The 20,954-nt window shown below is 42.7% G+C and overlaps 1 protein-coding gene across 1 annotated transcript in view; it reads right to left on the bottom strand.

Annotated features, from left to right (window-relative positions):
- The window catches only part of CHN1 (chimerin 1), a 96,629-nt gene that overhangs the window by 18,605 nt on the left and 57,070 nt on the right, over nt 1-20,954 (bottom strand). Inside the window, exon 7 of the mRNA XM_032114099.1 lies at nt 10,970-11,047. Within this exon, the coding sequence (XP_031969990.1) occupies nt 10,970-11,047 (78 nt within the window). The remainder of the gene's footprint in view (nt 1-10,969; nt 11,048-20,954) is intronic.

Raw genomic sequence — 20,954 nt, 5'->3', positions numbered from 1 at the left:
ATCTTTTTTTTTTTTAGGGGGGGTCAAATTCCCCCCCAAACATACTTCTTTAAAATACTTCTCAAAAAATTCTCTTGACGAAAATTGAAACAAAAAATGAGATTTCAAAAGTCTGGACAACAAAGAATTTCTTTTCAAAATACTTTTCAGTTTTGTAAGTTGTTTTGTTTTTAGTATCTCTGATTGAAAAGGAGGGGGAATTTTGTTTTGTTCCTTAAAATGCTGACACATTATTAGTTCTTTCTAAATAAAAAGAATTATACTATCCTACCTTGTGTCTCTGTAGATGTTGATTTCAATTCATCAAACATCAAATCACCAAATGTGGTATTTGCTGAAGCATTTCTAATGCTGTCCTTAGGTGCTGGAGACCCAACTTAGCTTCTCCAGAGCTGTCCCCAATGCTGATACACACTAAACCTCAGATGTCCAATCTCTAACTGGCTGCTTTAGCAGTGAACATCTTTCCTTCTTGGGATCTTGCTCCCCACCATGGTCTGAATATTTTCATCTCCTCCTGAGTCTCCCTAGAAACTGTTCTGCAGGGTCTATCACATCCCAAATCTGCCGCTCCAACCTTTTGCCTCCATTTTTAATATTATGAACTTTTTTTAGGAGCTCAGTTTCTCTTACGTGTGGTAACTATGATTAACCTGGATTCTACCACAGCCAGTTCCCCTGACATCACCCTGGCTCTCAGCTTGCCCCTCCGAATACATGACTCATCATCAACCTAAAAATGACAAGGACAAGGTGGACTCTCTTCCTCCCTGCCAACACTGCATGTACTGGTCACCTTTCACAAGCCCAGGATTGAGTTTGTCCTTCAGAACCACTGTCTCAGCAGCACTGGCACTGTTGTCTCATCCCATGCAGCCAGGCTTCCTCCAAATACTGAAATGCCTTTCCATATCATCAGTTAGATTTACCCAGAGCCTGCTATGCTTTATGCTGCCTCATCCAAATTACTATTCCTTATCCATTATTCTGATTGCAACTTAAAACAGATTAAAAGGTGAGCGTAGGTTTTTCTGTGTCCCATGATGCTCTGCCTTGCTTCATCCTTTATATGAGATGCAACGGGGAGGGTCTCTGGCAGTATTAATCAGGAGGCCCAAAGGTCATCATGTCCTTCCAGTCCTGCTGTATTTAACCCCACAAGATCAGCTCTGAAGCCTCTGTTTCTGAGGGGTTTCTGAGCAGTGCTGTCTTTTCCCAGAGCTCAGTAGTGCCAGAGCATCAATCTTCCCGCTGCCGTGGAGTGGAACTGGACACCTAACCCTGCACTGGTCTGAGTACACACCCTCTCTGGGAATTAAATCAGACACAGTAAAAGATGCCAGAAAATACTGAAAAATTGGTCTTCTGAGGTAGGCCAGAACAGCCTCTAATCCTAGTTCATCCTGGAGGGTGGGGTCTGGCAGCTAAAAAGAAACACCTTAGCATCCCTTTGATACTTCAAGGGCCAGCACCTGCAAACAATACTGCATTTATTACATGACACTGTTTAATACAGCATTCTGATTTTTATATTTAATTCCCCATTCTAAAAATCTGCCAAGCAACTTTTTGTTTTCAAAACTGAAAAGAAGCTTTCCAGAAAAATTTCTAAAAACACACCCAGCAGAGTCCCAGAGATCCTGACTTAAATTACAAGGGGTTTCTTTCCCCTTGTAAAAAGAGCATCTGCCATATGCAGATTTTACTGTCTTATAAAATGTGAGAGAGCAGGATTGCCAACTGTGGTTTTATATCTCCCAATCCTTCCATTCTCACTCCCACCCAAAAATCTTCTTCTCTCTCTTTCCAAATGGGAGTAATTTTTTAAAATAGTCTGGAAAATGAGTAAGTGGGAGAAGAAATTAAACTCGTTTTAATTGTAATTTGTAAAATTCCGGGAGAAAAAAATAATTTTAAAAGAAAAGTCTAGATAATTTTCAAGGACAATAGCTTCAGAAACTATATAAAATACTATTAATCTAAGCTGTCCTGCAAGTCTGAAGTAAGAGGAGAGCCTCATGTTAGGTTTACACCCTAGGCATTTCTATTTTGAACTCTCCTGCACTATCAATAAAGTAAAATAAACATTTAACTACTGTGATCTACGTAGGAGAACAGTTTTTTGCTCAGGCTTGAAAGGCATTTTCTTATACACAAGGAAAAAAAACTTAATTCTTGTGATTAACCACTCTGAGTGTTAGAAAATTTCACTTGTTTTTGTTTTGCATTTTATTAAAATTTTTTTAGAAAAGACAAATTTTTAGGAGAACCAAGTAAAAAATGACCCAGTGGCTCTGACAGCAGATTATACCACAAGCTGTGAACTCCTCAAGCAGATCTCTCCCCATTATTTCTCAGGCTCTATAAAGGTCACTGTTGAAGTTAGTTACCCGTGCATCTTGTAACTCCACTTATTTTTTATGCTTTTGGTTTTTCCGAGGCAGTTATTCAGCTACCCTTGATTGCTACCTGAAAACCAGGAATGAGCCAGCAGATAATTTGTATTCTTAACTGGGAGGCTTAGATTTTATCACTTGTCAAGGCAGGGAGGAAGAGAATGAGAAAATATCAGTGAAATGCTGTGCAAATGTGATATGAGGGAAGATGGTGGATCAGCAGAGCTTTAGTGAAGCCACTGACAGGAAGAAGACAGAACTGGATTTGAAAAACTATGGTTATAGAAAACCAACACCAAGCACATAAACCAGAAGTGGTTTGGGACAGTATCCAAAAAAGGCTTCCTCTATTGAGAGGCTGCTTCAACAGTCTCAGTGAATGCTTGTTCCATCAGACCCCGCTCCCTACAGAGCACCTCTTCCACAGCCCTCCACACCAAACTGCTGGTCAGAGTAATGGGGTTTGGAAAATCCAGGCATTACCATCTGTTGTGGGATGGGATACATGACCTTGAAAAAGGAAAAAAATACTGTTCATCTATACTCTTGGGTTACCAGAGCCCAACACTTCAGGCAGAAGTCTTGTTGGTACTCAGAGAGGAGACCAAGTCTGCCAGGGACTGAACACATGGCACACCCCCAGCATTGGCACCACATGGTGCTCCAAAGGTTCAGGTCTGCTGGCTATACTGTTCTTCAAACAAATTACCAAGGATGATGAGACACTGCTGGATGGAGACTGGCAGCTCAGTGGTCCTAGCTGATTTGCAATTCCATCGGCGGAATTCTGCCTGTTGGGACTTTACCAAGCTTTTAATTGAATACGGGAGACACTGTAAATCTCAATCAAACGATGAACTCAGCCCGTATTATTAACGTCTGTTTTCCCTGTCACAGTTGATTTTATCAGGCACTGAGCGCACCCATGCTAGCATCCAATAGGCATGTCCTTTTCATCCATCCCTGGTCCAGACAGACTGCCTGGATGTGAAGAGTAGACAAGAGATACGAGTGAGAAACTCAACCATCAGTTTGGGCAATGCTTCAATTTATCCCTGTATATATTATGATGATGATTAGATAGTGCCTCTAAAACAAGGGTCTCAAAGCACTCTGAATATTCCAGCACACAATAATTCTCCTGTGAGGAAAATATTGCTGCTGACAAGTAATCTGAGAAGCAAAGAGACTGCCACGACAACCCACACGGCAGAGCAGTATCTGCAAGATAATTGCTTTCGTGTGAAGGTGTAACAGAAATGAACGTAACTGAGGCCAGTGGAACAGACCTTCTCCAGAAATAGAGCTGGCTCTGCCTAGCCCAGCTGAGGTGTTAACCATGGGGAGCCAGCCTGGGACCTCCCCAATGACTGTGCAGCAGCTCTGGAGAGGAGAGATGCTGTCAGAGCGCTGCCTCGCCCAGAGCGTGGAGTATAAATAGCATCGCTATCGCCGGTGGGGGCACGGAGAATGTGGAGCAGGACAACCTCCCTCCATGTCCTCACCCACTTGGAGCCAGAAGCGCTGTCAGATCTTGTTTACTCTCTGGTTTGCACTGACTGTGTCACCAGAGATGGGAACAACTGGAAATTGAGGTTAGTCTGTGCTCTACAAGAGCCAAGGCGGAAAATGAAAATTGCAGGTTGTTGGCTTTTTTGCTTGTAAATTGAGTGAAAATGGCCACCTTTCTTTCAGGATGGAACAGCAGATTTTCTTTAAACTGACATCTGGAAACGGGAACATTTTGCATTTTATTCCAGGTCCAACTTACTTGATACATGCCTCCATACAAAAAATTCTGAAACTAGAGGTGAAAATTGAATAAAATCCATAGAATTAAAATTGTATATACATACGTACTTTATGCGCCATATGTAATGATGTAAATAGAATACAAACCCCTGAGAGATTCCTAAATAAATGCTTTTGTCAAGATACTAAGGCTAATTTGGAGGAAAAGCTGTTGATGATGAGAGAGCATAACATGCACTACAAATTTCTAGAGGCAAAGTCCCAGTCCTCCCCAGAAGAGCGCTTCCTAGCCTTATCACAGAAACGAGCTGGTCTGGCTTTGGGCTGTGCACAAGGCAAACTCACAGGATCCACACATGGGGACTAATAAAACTGTTGGTGTGGTGGGAAGAAATTACAGACTAAATAGATTAAGGATTTTGAAAAAAGGCTTTCTCTCCCTTTCTTATTTTTTTAACAGTGGCAAAGCCTGAATTCAGGGACTAGCACTAGGAAACCAGAAACATTTAAGTAATATTGTGCTATTTGCAATCCGCTTTGGAAAAGCCCTGGCTTTCCTCAAAAAAGTAAAAAAAATGCAAGTAACATTAAATAAATACTTAGGAGACTAAAATCCATCCGTGGCTAAAAGCTTTTCTGGATTGAACTGTCTTACAATGTAAGTTTCAGAAGGAAGAACATAGAGCTGATGAAGTCTCCTCAGAAGTTTTGTGGAAGTTTTTTTCCAGGTATGTTCTCCAGGTATTTTCCCTGCCTTTCAACAAATTTTTTCCCCTCAAGTCCTAGGAGTCTAATAGAAACATCAAATTTCCTGAGGTTTTCTTATCTGTGGGAACACAAACTGAGTCTCCCCAGGGACTATACTAGAGGCACCCAGCTCTCTCTCTGAATATTCATATTACTGCAGTAGCTCAATTAAAGATATTTTGAAAATAAGTCCAGCGCCAGTTCTGCTCCCAATAAAAAATCCAGCATCCTCTTTTCAGTGGAACTAGATCAATTTACCCCAAATTGACATCTGCCCCAGTTTTTAGAACATCAGAAATAGAAATGAGTTCCTGTCAGAAGTCAGAAAAATGGCTCTGCTTAATATAGTAAGAGTTTGTTATAGTTTCTGGTCTTTTTGCAGCACTTCTGCATTTTCCATCTCCCAGTTTCCCAGTGTTTAGGCATGGCTCTACTGAGCAGCTCTTGTTAGAATAACATGTGGCATGGAAGTAATTTGCTATGATTTTTTTACACTAGCAAAGCACCCAGCACAGATGCAATTACTCCAGTAAAATTTGGGCCTGTGCCAGGGCCAGGTGGGTTTATTTGTGTCTAAGATGTGGTAAAAGTTTCACTGCCAGAGTAACTCCTGTTAAAATCAGCAGTGTCTCCATTAAGGTGATGCTTGAGTCTGTCTATACTAGCAAAGTCTTTCCAGCAGGGACTGGTCCTCACCTGAGCCTTCACTCCTTGTGCATATTTAAGGTTATGTTCTACCTTCAGTTACTTCTGGACAAAGCATGCTGTCTCCTCTGGAGCTCCCCATGTGGCCTTTCAAGTGGGTCATCCTCAAAGACAAAGCCAGGATACTGCTTCAGTCGAGGAGGGAGATGAGGAATCTCAACAAACAAGGCTCATCATCATCTTGGCTGACTTAGTTTAAGCAACCGTGGAAAAACATCTCTCTGGAAGAAGTGTTGGCTTGAAAGGGAATTATGCTGTGAATGTTGACTCATTTAGCAAGCTGCTATTTATTAAACTGTTATTTATTAAAATTAATTGACTGTGCCGGCAGCACTAGTAAGATAGTGGCTAGGAAACAGCGTGACAGTACCATGCACTGCACAGAGAGATAGCAAAAAAAAAGTCTTCTGGAGATAGATCTATTTTGTGAAGCTCAAGAAAGAAACAAGACAATATCCTGGGGAAAATAATGCATGGAAGCACAGGTTTCAGTCCAACCCAGACAGGCACAGACACCTTCTTTCTTCAGTGAAGCACCATGGCACTAATCTAGGCAGAAGAGTGGGTTTGTGCCTTGGACTACTGGGAGTAAGAGAACACCTGCAGGGTGTTCTGTTGGCTCAGGTCATCAGGAGCCAGAGATGTCCGAAGGAATACCTGTAACCAATCAAGGGAGCTAAAACTGCCCCAGGGCCCATGAGTCAGAAAAGCTGGAGGGGAGTGAAGACCTTTAAGGTGTTTTGTCCAGGCTTATTTTAAATTTGCCAAGTGATGAGAAGGTGATTGCTCTGACTAACAAGTGTCACTACCCAGGAGATTTCTTGCTGTTAATCTCAGATTTTCACCTTCCTCTTCCTTCTAAGATATCACCCCATAAATCCCAGCTCCTCTTCCAAAACTGCCCTCCTTACCATGAACATTTTTCAAGCATAGTTTTATCTCTTTCCCCAGCCCCATGCAAACAGCAGGCAAAGGAGTGAGGTCAGTGCCCAAGTCCAAAAGCACAGCACCAGGTGGTGAGGAGATGCAGAAGATATTCCATGTCAAATAGGGTGGACTCACAGCAGAAAGTACCTCATTAGATGTATCTTTTTTATCAGCAAAAACTATGGGATGTAGACAGAAGTGGAGAGATGAGGAGATGAAGAATGGGAAAATGCAGAAGACCGAGCAAGGGGAATCCTATGTGTTCACCACCCCAATAAACTGCCTCACTAGAGAGGGAAGATGGAGAAAACCTTAAACCCAACTTGGATTACCCTGCTGTCTAACTCTTTTGGCCTAGAGCCCACTACACCTCCTAACCCAGAGCTTCTCCTGGTCCTCCTCTCATTTTCAATCCACATGGCACCTTGCCACAGGCCCCTTTTCACCTCAGATTTGTGGTTCCTCTATTTCCTCAAGCTCCTCCTTCATCTGCCTGCCCAGGAGGTGCCCAGCTGCTTCCTACCCTTAAACTTATTGAATAGATTAAATATCAGCTGGGTAAGAAATTTTATTTTAATTTATCACAGTTAATTGCCTTTTGGGGACAATATAAACAACTACGAGAATTGTAAGGGACAGTAAAAAGCATTCTTATTAGTAGGGTCCAGGGGTAGAATAAATTTATGGGAATGACTAGGTATGAACCTATTCTGTCCACTTCTATGAAGTTACTGAACTTTGTAGCTCTTCTGTTACAGAACTTTCCCCTATGATTAAGTTCTTTTCCTAAGAAAATAACACCACTGGCTTCAGCTATGCTCCTTGTCAGCACTTCAAAGAGCACAGGTCTCCCAGACCTTCCAAATAGAAGATGCTCTTGCTCATCTACACTGAGTGGAAGAATGAGCTTGATATCCATCACACACACACATACACACACCCCTGTCCATATAGATACGTTTGTGGGAGACTGTGGGATTTATTCCCCATAATGGGTAAGCGAATGGAAAGAAAGAAAAAGCCTTTCTGTGAGAAAAGGTGGGGCTGAAACTTTGAGGATGGTGAAGTGACTGTCCTGATTTGGTCTAATGATTCATTTTACAAGAGATCTCATTCAGTGTGCTGGATTTCAAAAAAGCACAGTAAACAGAGGGAAAGCAAAAGTAATCCAAATATGCAAAAAGACAGACCCAATCAAGTCACACTCTCCTTCAAATTCCATTATTCAATTAGAGCTAAATAAAATGCTGTATCAAACAATGTAAGTCTCTTTTGTCTGATATATTTGAATTACTAGAAAATGGATCTTTTGTATTAGATTTATAGAGAAGAACACAGAAATATTAATTTTTTTTTTATAAATTAGAAAAGGCAAAAATATACTTAAAATACTTTTCATACCTAGCTTTCATCCTGAAGGACATGCATTTAAAACTCAGTCAGAACTAACATTTATAAATAATCACCCCTTTCTTTACTTATGGAGATTAATTTAAGAGAATTCAGGCACTCTATATTTGCATTTGACATGTGCTCATGAGAGACCAGACTTTCCCAACCAGGAGAACATTACAGAGTTGGAGATCATTACCGACCAGCTCTGCTTGCAGAGCTCCCTGTCACCCTGGCTACACAGCCTGTTCCCTTCAGGCAGGAGACAACTCACATTCCAGGAGATTTAAGTAAGACTAAATCCCCTCAAAACCCCTGCCATGTCAGCACTCCTAGTAAAACTGTCTTTACATTCTTCTTTCAAACAACCCTTGGAGCAAAACATAGGTTAACGGATTTATTCAGGAGACCTCTTGATGATTTAAAAGCAGCTTTCATGTTCACTCGTCCCCATGGCACTGCACTCCTGTAATGACGATGCACTACGCTGCTCCTCTGCCACCGCATTCCTCTACCTGAGCTTTGCTGCAGGCAACAGTCTGAGGGTTCAAACGGCACCTGTGTCCCCACCTACCCATCCCACAGAGACAGGAGGTGCAGGGGGGAGGGAGAACTGAGGTCCCCTAGCCTGGAGTCAAGTCTCTGGGATGTTTGCTAACCCCAGCCTGCCTCTGGAGTGGCTGCTGCTGACACCTTCCCTTCTCCAAGAAAACATTGCTGCTTGTTGTGAATTTGCAATTCTCCATTTCTCCCCTCTCTGCTAGGATGCTGCAGCATTTCCAGTATAAAAGGATTTTTGAGACCCCTTCATTTCTGTGAGCAGTGATGTGACTGATCCAAGAAGCAGCTGGGAGAGGGTTAGGGGTCCCTATCTGGTGCCTTGTGCCTGCAGCACAAAAAGCAGATTAGCCACAGAGGTACAAAGCAGCGGACACCCTCCTGTTTGCTGTGGAGCCTCTGGGGACAGCAGTCACTGTTGATTAGCTGAACTGGATAAATTTATTTAATTTCTAAGTTGTTTTTTCTTGTTTTGTCTCAAAAGTCTAGGTTGAAGACTCTGGACCTGACATTCCCTTCCTCTCCGCATGGGTGACAGATTTGCTACTTGGCAGGCAACCTGGGAGACTCGTGCAGACATTTTAAATTATGACATCTATACATGTGAGGAAAAAAATTTGACAGATGCAAAGAAATTATAAAGGAGAGAAGCACACGAGCTAATGATGGCCACCATTTTAAAGCCATAACACAGAAATTACTAAGAGCTTATGTTTTTGCTTTTTATTCTGATGGGAGAGTGGCCACATTTAGAGTTTATGAATGCCAGCAGCATTCCTTCAGTGGGAAGGTTGGTAGAAGCATGCCCTGTAAGGGGTTTGTCCCCTGCTAGTTTTTTATAGCAAAAATTATCTGGGCCGGGGTCGCCTTTCACAGTGACTTGAGAATAGAGTTACTTCTCAAGGTATATTTTTCTGGCAACAGTATGTATAAAGGAACTACAGTACAACTATTATAAAGAAAACAATCCATGTGGAAAGTCTGGGCCATGGCTATGACCTTGGAGCAGACACACAGTCTGTTTTTGGAAAAGACTGGAAAATTCACAGCTCCTAAGCTTTCCATAAACAGTTTATGGAAGAAAAAGATATAAACAAACCCAAATGAATGAAAATCAGGTTATCGGATTATTTTCAAAACAGATGTGTTTCAGGCTGTTAAAGAAAAGCAACTAGGGAACACAGATGTGCAAAATTAAATACTTATTATCCTACATACACTGTAGTACATGGAAAATCATGATCTGCTGGCATCTGCAGGAATTATCTTCAAACTCTAAGGAACAAATGAAAATTGCAAGACGTTGCAGATATTTAGGACACCTCAGGAGCCTGTGAAAAAATGCTCTGCATTGAACTGACAGCCAGCACAATTATGTTATGCCAAGCATTCATATGAAACACTTCTTACAAACCATTTTCTACATGGTTTTCAAATTCGTGCTTTATGGAAGAACTCAGATGAAACAAAACATCCTGGTCACATAACGTTTCCGCTTTTGGTGATTATCTGCACTCAAAAGCCAGAAAGTGGTTTAAATAAAATCAGATGGAGGACAGGTAAATTAATGTATGGGCATGCATATGGACATTCCCACATTCCAACATGTGTGTGTGTGTGTGATAGAAATCAAACCTGAAAATAGGAGACATTTAGCAGATGTTTATATTATCAGATGCCCATATTATATTAACAATCTCCCCTTCTCTTAAATAAAAATTCAGACTGCCTATCATCAAATGTTTTGACCGCCAAAAGGTTACATGACTGAGTCCTTAGTGGACACTTATTACAAAACACGAATATGTTGTATTGACATGTATCTCTCTTACCAAAGAATACTGGTTATTTAAAGCAATTAATAATTAGAACCTACACAGAAGACACAGTAAATTTTATTAAAACACAAGGTAGCTGCCGATGCCAGCATGTCCAACAGCCCCATGGTATAAGCCATGCCGGTTTCAACACACTCAATTCATTGACACAGGAGAAAAGCCAGGAACTAAGGGAAATGCAGACCATCTGCTCAATCCAGATGCAGCAGAACACACTTCGTACCTCCAAAGCTATTTGCCAGCGACAAACTGAGATAAGATCAATTTAATATTCTAACTATAGATCTAAGACATTTTTTGGCATTAATAGTAAAACTGGACTACATTCATTTGAGTTGAAAGAAAACTTTACCTGTTTTTCTCACTTTTAGCATCTCAGTACAAACCGATTCTAAATAAGAGATAGCCTACATATGGCAAATATTATCAAAACAAATGTGTGCACACAAGCAGCCAACAACAAAATCCCAGTTCTGCCGTATGTTCTAACGCGCCTAATTGATGCAACCGGCAATCAGGTTTACTTGCAGCTTTTAAGTTCCTAGAAAGTCACAATCTGCATACATACCATTTCCTTGCAATACCTGACCCATTTCAAAACACGAGATAAAGTCCCTGCATCTAAAAAAGAAAACAGGTAGGAAAACGCCTTACCTTGAAATTATGAACCTTCTCGTATTTTGGAACATGTTCATTTTCCTTCAGAGTTGCTCTTCGGACGAGCGACGTCAACTGCGAATAAGCAAAGAGTTTAAGAGGTTGCCAGATTGTCACAGACGCCTTGCGAGCGCCCAGTTTCATGCCCAAGGCTGCGAGCAGCAGATCGCGCTGCCGGCCCTCGTGCCCGGCGCGGTGCCCCGCGTTGCCGCCGCCTCGGTGCGCTGCCCAGGGCTCCCTGGCCGGCATGCTGCCGTGGAGGCGACGGCCCGCCCGCGCCCGGCTGTGTCACACTCAGGCTGGCGGGGCGGCGCGGACCATGCCGCAGCCTAGGCTGCTGGGGCGGGCGGCGCGGCCATGGAGGGCACGGGCTCGGCGGGGCGCGGGGCTCGGCGCTGCCGGCAGGCGGCCGGCGGGCCGGGGGCGGGCGGCAGCCAGCGGCGGGGACGCGCAGCCCGCGGCCGCTCCCTCCATCGGCGGCGGCCGGCTCGGGGGGCGCGGGGACGCGCACGCCTCGCGCCCTGCTCCCGCCCGCTGCCCGGCGCGGGGGCGTCGCGGCCTCGCGCGGAGCGGAGCGGCCCCGCCCCGGGGCGGCCGCAGCCAATGGGGCCCCGGCGGGGCGGGCGGCGCGGCCCCTCCCGGCCCGGCCCGGCCCCGCCCGGAGCGCCGCTCCCGGCACGGCTCCCGGCACGGCGGGCTCTGGGAGGGGCACCCGCCGCACGAGGCACGCACCGCTATAAAATGGCCCCGCTGCGCTCCGGGGGGTTGCCGCGGGAGGTAGGGCAGCGACCAGCAGCCCCAGGGCACACGGCGGGAAGCGGCTCACCCCGAGCTCCCCGTCTGACATGGCCTGTCCACCAGGAGGTACGGCCAGGAGCGGGTGATGTGACCGCTGATAGGCACCACTCTTCCCTTAAAAGTACGGTTTTCAGTGCTTTTCGTGTGAAAACAAGCTCACCAGTCTCACATCTTGTACAGCTGTGAACACAAATGTCACCCCAAGTTCATTTCACCACTCCACCCAGCAAAGACCTGAACCCCGAACTGCTGGTGGCGCCTCTCTTTAGGAATTTACAGATGCTAGCAGAAGGTGAATGACCACAGTCTCCCATTGAACCAAAACCTGAAGTTGGACGGATGCAATTGACGATGAAATGTGCACAGGGCAGTCGGGTCCTGGCCAGCCCTCACACAAACCAAAGGAAACTATTTCGCACAACCATAAAAGCCTTGAACTTACTGCCACAGGAGCCAAAATCAAGGGGCTCACAGAGGAGCAGGGCAGACTATGTCACATCCACCCGGAGCTGCCCACCAGGGCAGCCCAGCTCAGGCGGCTCCCTCAGCTGAGCACTGACAGCCGGGAGGATTCACCTCGGTGGCCACTCGACTCTGCCCCTTTCCTTCTGGTGCTCTCCAAGCATGTGTGAACAGTCTTTGTCAGAGACAGCAAAAACGGACCCTTGATCTGACTACAGCAAAGCTTTACACCGTGGGGCTGACCACCCTGCTGAGATGTAGGGTGCCACAGGACCTTCCCTTGTGCACAGCCTGCCTGTGCAGGCAGCCAGCGCGCAGCCCTCCCTCCCCCGGCACAGGCTGCCGCACTGCAACCGCTCTCCCTGCTGCAGCAGAGGTATTTTTATCTCTCCTGAGTCAGAAACCAAAGACAAGCACAGTTTGTCACAAGCTTCTGGGTGGAATTGGTATGTGCTTTGCAGCTGGATCACAGTGTTCCAATTTAGCTCAGTCCTGCCAATACAGCTGAGAACAGTGCTCACTGAGAGCCCCTCTTCTGTTCTCCAGTGTGGCCACCCGTACCTTCTCAACAGGTTTTAAAAATTTGCTGGGTTTTAGCATAGGGTCATGGTGCAGAGATTAAGGATCAAGGCTGGTGCTTCACCAAACACTAATGTGCAATAAAACTAATAATTGAAACACTGGCTACAGATTACACAGAATGATGTTGTCAGGCATTATTGGCTCATACAGGGGTCTGACTCAGTTCCCAGTTTCAATGCAGGCAGGGGGGTGCTTGATCAAGAAATACTTTTCCAATGACTACCTCAATCTGCCTATCTTGCTTTTAACCATTCCCTTCTGCTGCAGGTGAATGCTCCTTAAGCATTTTTCTGTCCATCCTCGCAAGTGTGTTAACACTCCATGGCAACAGGAGATCAAGAAAACTGGATGATGACAAAAGAGATGACAAAAACTGACTACTTCATCTACATGAAGTGTGAAAATAGTATGGACTTGGGAGGAGGAAGCAGGCAGGCTTGAGCTCATTCTTTCCTTTCCTTCTAGCTAAAGTCACTTCACAATTTAATTCCCAAGAACTATATCACATGAAAGTCCTCATGGAACAAGGTGGACCTACACCTGCCCCAGAGGAGTCATCCTCTCCAAACAACTTTGAATGACAACAGGCTAGGAAGTAAGTAATGAATTCTAAAAAACATTTCATGACACTTTTCTCTGGAACCCAAAATCCCTCTTATTTTTTAAAGGGAAAAAATGCATCACCAAAACTTCATATTGGAAATAAAATCTTTGAAAATGGAATTTGTTGGAAATAAATAATGCAGTGATTTTCAACAATACATTTACTATCAGAATCAACTCTTATTATTTTGTGTAATTCCACTTAAGAAGCAAGATAAAGCAGGCTGAATTTCCCTTTCAATTGCTAGTAGAGCACATATCTGTTTTTTGGCATACTTACTCCTTAATTGTCAGCTTCCTTTTTCCTAATTCTGAAGAACTGAGTTATTTTCAATGGCACTTTAGAGTCATGATAGTAGAAACAGATCTCTGGATCCTGGAAAATTAAATCTAAGAATACCAATAAAAAGGTAAGCAAAACTACCCAACAGGGAAAGGTCGTATCTCATGGTTGTAATTATGAAAACGTGTTATAATCTGGAAAGTAGTTATACAATTATGAATTTTAATTTTAACACTGCTTTGTGCTACAGTACTCTAACAGAGACCGCTTATTGGTTTCACATAAATCAGCTTCCCGTTGTTCAATGCAAAGCATTTTCTGCTGTTTACAAATAAAGGAGTACTAGACTCACCACCTACCCTTACAGCCATTCACCTCGGCTATATGCTCTACACTACTGTACACCAGAAACAGAGATTGAAAGAAAGTTAAAGTCATAAAGCTAGCAACTGAAAAATTAAAATTTATACAACTGCTTTCAGATGACACAATTTTATAATGTGTATGCTCATTCTTCTGCCATTGCCTAACTTCGGGAGTTTGGCTTTGCAAAGTAATGCTCACAGACCAAATCCCTTCTTTTGAAAACCAAACTGAAGAATGAAAGTTCTGTTGTACACACCTTCCTGACAACAGTTTGGGTTATCAGCCAGGTCCAGATCTTTAACTTTTTAGTATGTGAGGTAATAAAGTAAGAGAGAGTAAGCCACTGTCCTCAGGTAGCCCTAGTCACTGCAGAGATGAGTCATCATCCCTGAAAGCAGAGAAGTGAAGTCACAGTCTAGGGGCTTAACTCAAATCCTGCAGGAAGCTCTCCACTCCCAAGACACTCTCCTGCTCCAGGCTCTCTGTGCTGTCTCTACTGCCTGTAGCCTGCAGGTCCTGCCCCTCTTCTTACACCCTTGGCTGGCTTTTGATTCAATGCCTGCTCTCCACCAGTGGCTCCTGCACTCCCACCCGCCAGCAAAGTCTCCTCTCCAGAGCCCTTTCATTTTCCAACAAATTATCTTTATAACTCGCTCTGCCTGAAGATGCTGCCTGAAGATACTGTCTGCTATATACTGGATGAAAAAGAGGTAGAAATCTGAAGAGGAAAGTAATTTCCTTTCCACTTTCCTAAGTCTTAATTTTATTTTTTTCTTTTAGTAATTGTTTGTGACAAACATTTGCAATCACAATTGCACATGCAGGGAGCAAATATGCTGTGCAGACTCCATGGGGAAGAAAACTGCAAGGCTGTCATTCTTAAATTTAATTTCAGGACGTGATTTCACAGGACTGAGGTGAACTGAAAATGGAATGACTGGAGCAACAGCCAAGCAACTTCCCAGCAGAGCATGCAACCAGGGCAGCTGCAGTCCTGTACATTTCAGTGATTTAAGCACTTAAAAACCAAACCCACAACAGCCTTTAAACCACGACATCTGTTTAGAGGTTCTACATTGTACATATGGACTGAAGGGGAAAAAAAAAAAAAAGGGAAAAAAGACTGTAACATGCTATTTCAAATGTTCCCATTAGTTATAAAACCTCAACCATAAGAGTGGTTCAGTCGAGCTCCTACTGGGACTCCACTTTCCTCACTTGTCCCTGGAGCAGTCCTTCAGGGTGCAGGAAAAACAGCTGTTCTCTGGAGTACTATTTGCTCTCAGTGCTAGCTGGATAATGTATGCATGTTTTCTGGTACTAATCTCCCAATCAGTAGGTCTTATTATGAAGCCTTCACAGAATTGATTTAAAAGTCATCCGCGACTTGCAGTAAATTCCAATTAGTCACTCTCTGAAAGACACATTATGTAAGTTTAATCCAGTCACACAGTTCAGTCAACATCGTACAAATTATCTTTCTAAAAAGGGAAATCAATGCGTTCCCATTTGTTGAGTAATAAAGTAAAATTACTTCAGGAAAAAAACCCCCAAACCAAACCCAAACCAAAACAGAAAAATTCAAGTCAGGTTAAGATCACAAGTCCTAGAATAACCAGATTAGAGTTGGTCAGTTGATCCTGAAGCCCATGTGCATTTCCAATACAATAGAATGTTTAGTTTTCTGAGCACCTGGCTCCACTCTCAAACACATTATCATGTTTTCTTCAGAATGCATGTGTAGCACACTGCAGGCTTTTCATTCTCAAATGGTATTTTCATGTTGTTATGACTAAATATGCCTTTATTGCTTCAGAATTTATATATAATATGATCCCTTCCCTGTATTTTAAGAATAACCAGCAGTTATATTGCATGCATTTTTTTAAAACATCAGTGATGATGCCCTATTGTACATATATCAAGAAACAAGACATTTGGTTTACTATGCAGTGAACCACTGTACATTTTGAGGTATTCTATTTCACTGTATAGCTAACTTAGCCAAATGCATATGTTTAGAAAATCCTTGCTTGTATGAACACTTTATGAGTGTATTTTATGGCCCCAGTACATGATTTTCAAAAGCTAATCAGTCAGATTGTGAAACTGAGACAAATTTCCTCAATGCTGCTCTTAGTGGAAGTTTGTTCCATGCTAAATATAACTTTCCCAGTCATATCTTTCATAGGATTGTTCTGAAGGGGAAAGAGGAGCCCAAAATTTTACTTTTTAAGTAAAAGTGGTGATAAGCTGCTTTCAGTGAACTTTCTTCACTTGTAGAATGCTAATGCCAGGCATAGCCTCTGCCCACATGGTGTGAGCAGAGGGTAGGAATGCTATTAAAAGAAAAGTTCATCCTGAAAGTTGACATCTCAGAAGCTGGGTGGGAAGGACCATCCCACAGTCTCAGCCACCAGGGACTTCTCTTGCTGCCATTCCAACACAGCCGCATTTACCTGGCACGTGGACACCTTCAGGCTCCCACAGGGCTCAAGCAGAACGGAATCCTCTGGCCACACAGAGCCCCGCTTTCAGTCCACAGTTACCCACAGGGGGGCTGGGTTTAAGTCATGGTTAAATGATGAAATAGTACTGCTAAGAAAAGTTCTGGGTTTTATAACAAAATTTTCCTAATGGACTGAGTTCTAGTTAAATCAGACCTTCCCCACTCCCTCCTGTGAAATACTTATAGCAAAATCTAAAGAAATGGCTATTTATATTTTTGATAAAAGCATATATGATTTCTATAGCTGGTAAGAAACATTTTTATATCTAGAATTTTAAAAGAAGATTTAAAAAAAAGTTTAATTGAAAATTTAATTAAACAAATTCAGCCAAAATGTTAGTTTGACTTAAAGTAAGGCTGTTAAATTAAAATAAATAAATAAATAATCTAATCCAAAGATTAAATTATGGAAAAATTGTTGCCCGATATTGCTGCTAGAAATTACTGCATCAAAAGTGAGTTCCTTCAGTACTGTATTGTGCAATACAATTAGAGTGTATTGGCATTATTTGGGAAGATTGTATGTTCTCACTGTTGGGCTTACCATGTGGAGCATACTCATGAAAAAGCAGAGAGACCTTAAGGGAAGCCAACAGAGAAGTTTCTCTGTAGCTTTACTCCTGTAACCTCCTGGTCACTGCAGCTGATCGGGATCTGGATTTATTTTGTTCCTAGTGGCTGATGGGTTGTAGATTTGCTCCTGGCAGTTACTGATATGGCCCTTTGGAAATGACAATTCCAAACTGTGTGCCAGCAAAAACCACCCATGTGCCTATTCCTCTCTTTCAGTAACTGGCAAGATAAAACTAATGAACATTTACTTTTTTGGATAGTGGCACAAAAGCAAGGCACTTTTCAGTGGGAAATACAACCCATTCTTTTCCTTGGGGTGTGGGAGATGTATTTTGGTATATAACTATGGATCTAGACATGGCAAAAATAAAATAAAAATTTCTCAGTACCTTCAGGAAAAGAAGTTCTGCTTTTGGTCTAGTTCTGGAGGACTTTGTTAATATCAAGCGACTTAGCTTTCAGGGAGGTCAGCAACTGGCCCGCCATGTACAGGTAATTCCAGGGATTTCCTCCCCACTCCATTGGTACAAATCCCACTGCAGGGGTGTATGTGGGCACATGGGAACATGCACAGGTAGGGGTGTGACATTGCAATCAATAATGGTGCTAACTGGTTTTATAAGCTATAGCTACAACTTCCTTTATGCAGCATAGTGATACGCCTCCTGACAGAGTTGCATTGTGGATGAGAAAGTGTAGTCCTGCCCTTATCCTGGGACAGCAGGAGCCACAGGGCTCTTCCCTGCACACACCAGTGCAAGCTGGCCCCATGGCCCCAGCTGTCTCTGTTAAAATAACCCACTGCTCCAGCCCTTTCCTTACAGAGACTACCAGCCTGCTTGCAAGAGGCAGGCAGGATGTGACTGCTTGACAAAAGGAGAGCTGCCACCAAGCTGTGTGATACTGAGGCAGGAGCTGCCAATCAAACACCATGATAAAAGCTAAGAAATGAGCTCCTAACTCTGACTGTGGTGAAGAAAGCAGTTCCCATGACTATGAGTTCAAGCTGAGGCATCAGCCTCAGTGTCTCTTTGCTTTGTAGCAGCTCCTTATCACAGTCCCACTCTTCTGCCTGAAAACAAATTGCTTTAAAAGGGGGCCAACCCCAACCAAACTTGGAAAAGTACAGGAGACCAAGAACTGGTAGAGGACAAGAAGGTACCACCTCCCTGCCTCAGGGGGCTAGCAGCATCACTGTTCCCCAGGCAAACCACTCAAGATGATTTGTGAAAAAGAAGAGAAGCATCATTAAACACTGGAATTTGTCTCCAGTAAATCCTCCAGACAAAGACTGTCCTTTACAATTTTGCTTTCTGTCCTTCCCATCCACCCCTCCATCCTTCATAGTTTTGGTTCATCCTATCTTCCTCCCCTCCTGCCAGGAGCCTGGGTGGAGGTGGTATGCTAAATAGTGAGTTAAAGCATACACCTTGGTCAGGTACTGCTCTCCCTGAGCAAGGCAGGAGCAGAGAGACTTGGAGGACTACTCACACAGTTTAAGTTAATTATTACACCATGACACATCGCTAAATCGGAGCTAGAGAGATCTGTCTTGCAGCTACAAGGCCTTCAGGAAGGCGAGCTGATGAAACAAGGAGCTCTGTCTTAAGGGAGCAACCCTCACCCTGGTCAGCCACACAGAGCCTGTTCCTCAGCAGCTTCTCCATCTTGCTCTCGTTGAGTCAGCATTTCCTAGTTCAGCTGCCAGTGTTGCATTTTCTTCCCATCCCTTTGTCTGGGATATGTTTTCCTGCTGGTCTGCAGGGACTGAGGCACGACTGGCATTCATTGCGGTGAAGGGTCACTCCAGCAAAAGCCTCTTGACTGATGACATGTCAAGGCAGACTATATTCCAAAAAGACCTTAAAAGTAATTTATAAATGCCATTTGCTCTTTAGGAATGATAGCAGTTAAAATGTAATGCAAATCAGCAGTGGCATGAATGCTCCTCTTTTGGCAAATGCTCTTTATTACTGATACACTAAATTAAAGTATCATAAGAGAAAACAGGCTATTAAGACTAATCTTTCGAAACCACAAGGGACTGGTGGTTTTATTCCTCATCTGACCCATACTGTTATAAGGATATCTTCAAATAAAAGGAAAAATAAAAATAAAAGAGAAGTTTAGCCATACCCTTTGATGAGGAAATATAAAAGTTACATTTCCTTTATAATATCCATTTAACAATCTTATTGATAAAAGCAGTTTTTACAATCAACCTCTGTTATCTTTTGTAACTGAAAATGTATATACACTTAGGGATAATGAAAAACGTGTAATCCACAAGGTCTTTCTCTTTCTATATTTACTAGGTGTTTTTAAATTTTTTCCTTGTGGAATAGGAGTTTTACTGGTATGACATGGAGTTTTTACTGGTATAACATGGGCAAATGGTATGGAAATTTCTTTTTATGTCTCCTCGATATTTTCTTATCTGATGTATAATACTCATTTCACGTTATTCTTGACTGACAGTCTAATGTATTTAATATTAGCCTTTTTTTGTTCTACACGGTAATTCAATTTAGATTAATTCAATGTATGTTATAATTGAAAACTGCAGCTCATTAATTTCTAAACACTCTTTGTATTTCAGACTACACCTGCTCCTTTGGCACAGCCTCTATTTTGAATCCATCCACTTCTTCCTGAATAAGCTGTGTTGCTATGATACATGTGCTGTCACAGTTTCTTTCTTAATCATACTTTCACTCCATAATCATACTTATTTAGCATAAATAAGAGTAAGAATGCAAAGTCTCCTAATCCTTCCTGAATTACCATTTGATTTGAACTGAGTCAAGGTGAAAACAATGTTTAACCTGAAGGAATACTAGAGTTGTCAAATGGATATATGCAATGTGCTTGCAAAATTTATAATGGTGAAAACCTGCTTATGGACCACCTCACTGCAGAAAATTAAACAATGGGGTAACCCCCAGTGTTCACCAACACTCCTCATGGACCCTGATTACCAGTTTTGAAGGTCCATGTGTGTCCATGGGCATAGCTGCACCAGTGGGTCAGGGTCTGTTCATTTTATACAGTGCAATTAGGCACACTTGGAGAATCAGATGGGCTGATCATCCTTCAGATGAGTATCCTGTGGACTCCCTTGCATAAATCTCTATTTAAATCAAGACTGCTTTGAAACCTGCAATGAATGAAAAACCAGAGTGGAATAGGCAGTGGAATTAGTCTGCTCCCAAAGGCATACTATCAGTTATTAATGAATTATCAGTTTATTTCCACCCATAAAGTCCTCTAATCCCTGACCACATTCTCAGAAAAGGCTCATTTCACTTCTGTTGACCAGTGTTCCAATTTTCTTTTCTCTTCTTTTACACATATGGTTCATCTTTCCCATTCATTCCCTCTAAATTTCCTAATTAACATTTTAAAATGCTTCTGTCAGGAAAATTTTTCATAAAAGGGCAGTAAACATCCCATTTCCCTACAGAAAGCTATGACTGTTAAAAATTCTTGAGACAGGCACTCAAGAAATCATCATCTCAAATGGTCAAACACAGCATCTTTGAAACAAATTTAAATAACCACTTGACTTGAAAATGGAATGATTTTGAATGATTCAAAATGGGGCTGGCAATGCAACTCCCCATCATAAATCTCGGCTATACAGAATATTTACCTTTCAAGGGAGAAGCACTGGCACATGGACAGATCATACAACCTCTGTTACACAGGAGAGACTCTAGGGGTTTTTATTTTTTTGCCCCCAGCAAGTCAGTGGTTTCTTACAACATAACATTTAGCAGATGACTATTTTCAGTTGAAATACTCTA

The sequence above is a fragment of the Corvus moneduloides genome, chromosome 7 (assembly GCF_009650955.1).
Source record: "Corvus moneduloides isolate bCorMon1 chromosome 7, bCorMon1.pri, whole genome shotgun sequence".
NCBI classification, from domain to species: Eukaryota; Metazoa; Chordata; class Aves; order Passeriformes; family Corvidae; genus Corvus; species Corvus moneduloides.
Note: the sequence above shows the minus strand (reverse complement) of the source record. Positions and strands in the feature narration are given on the sequence as shown.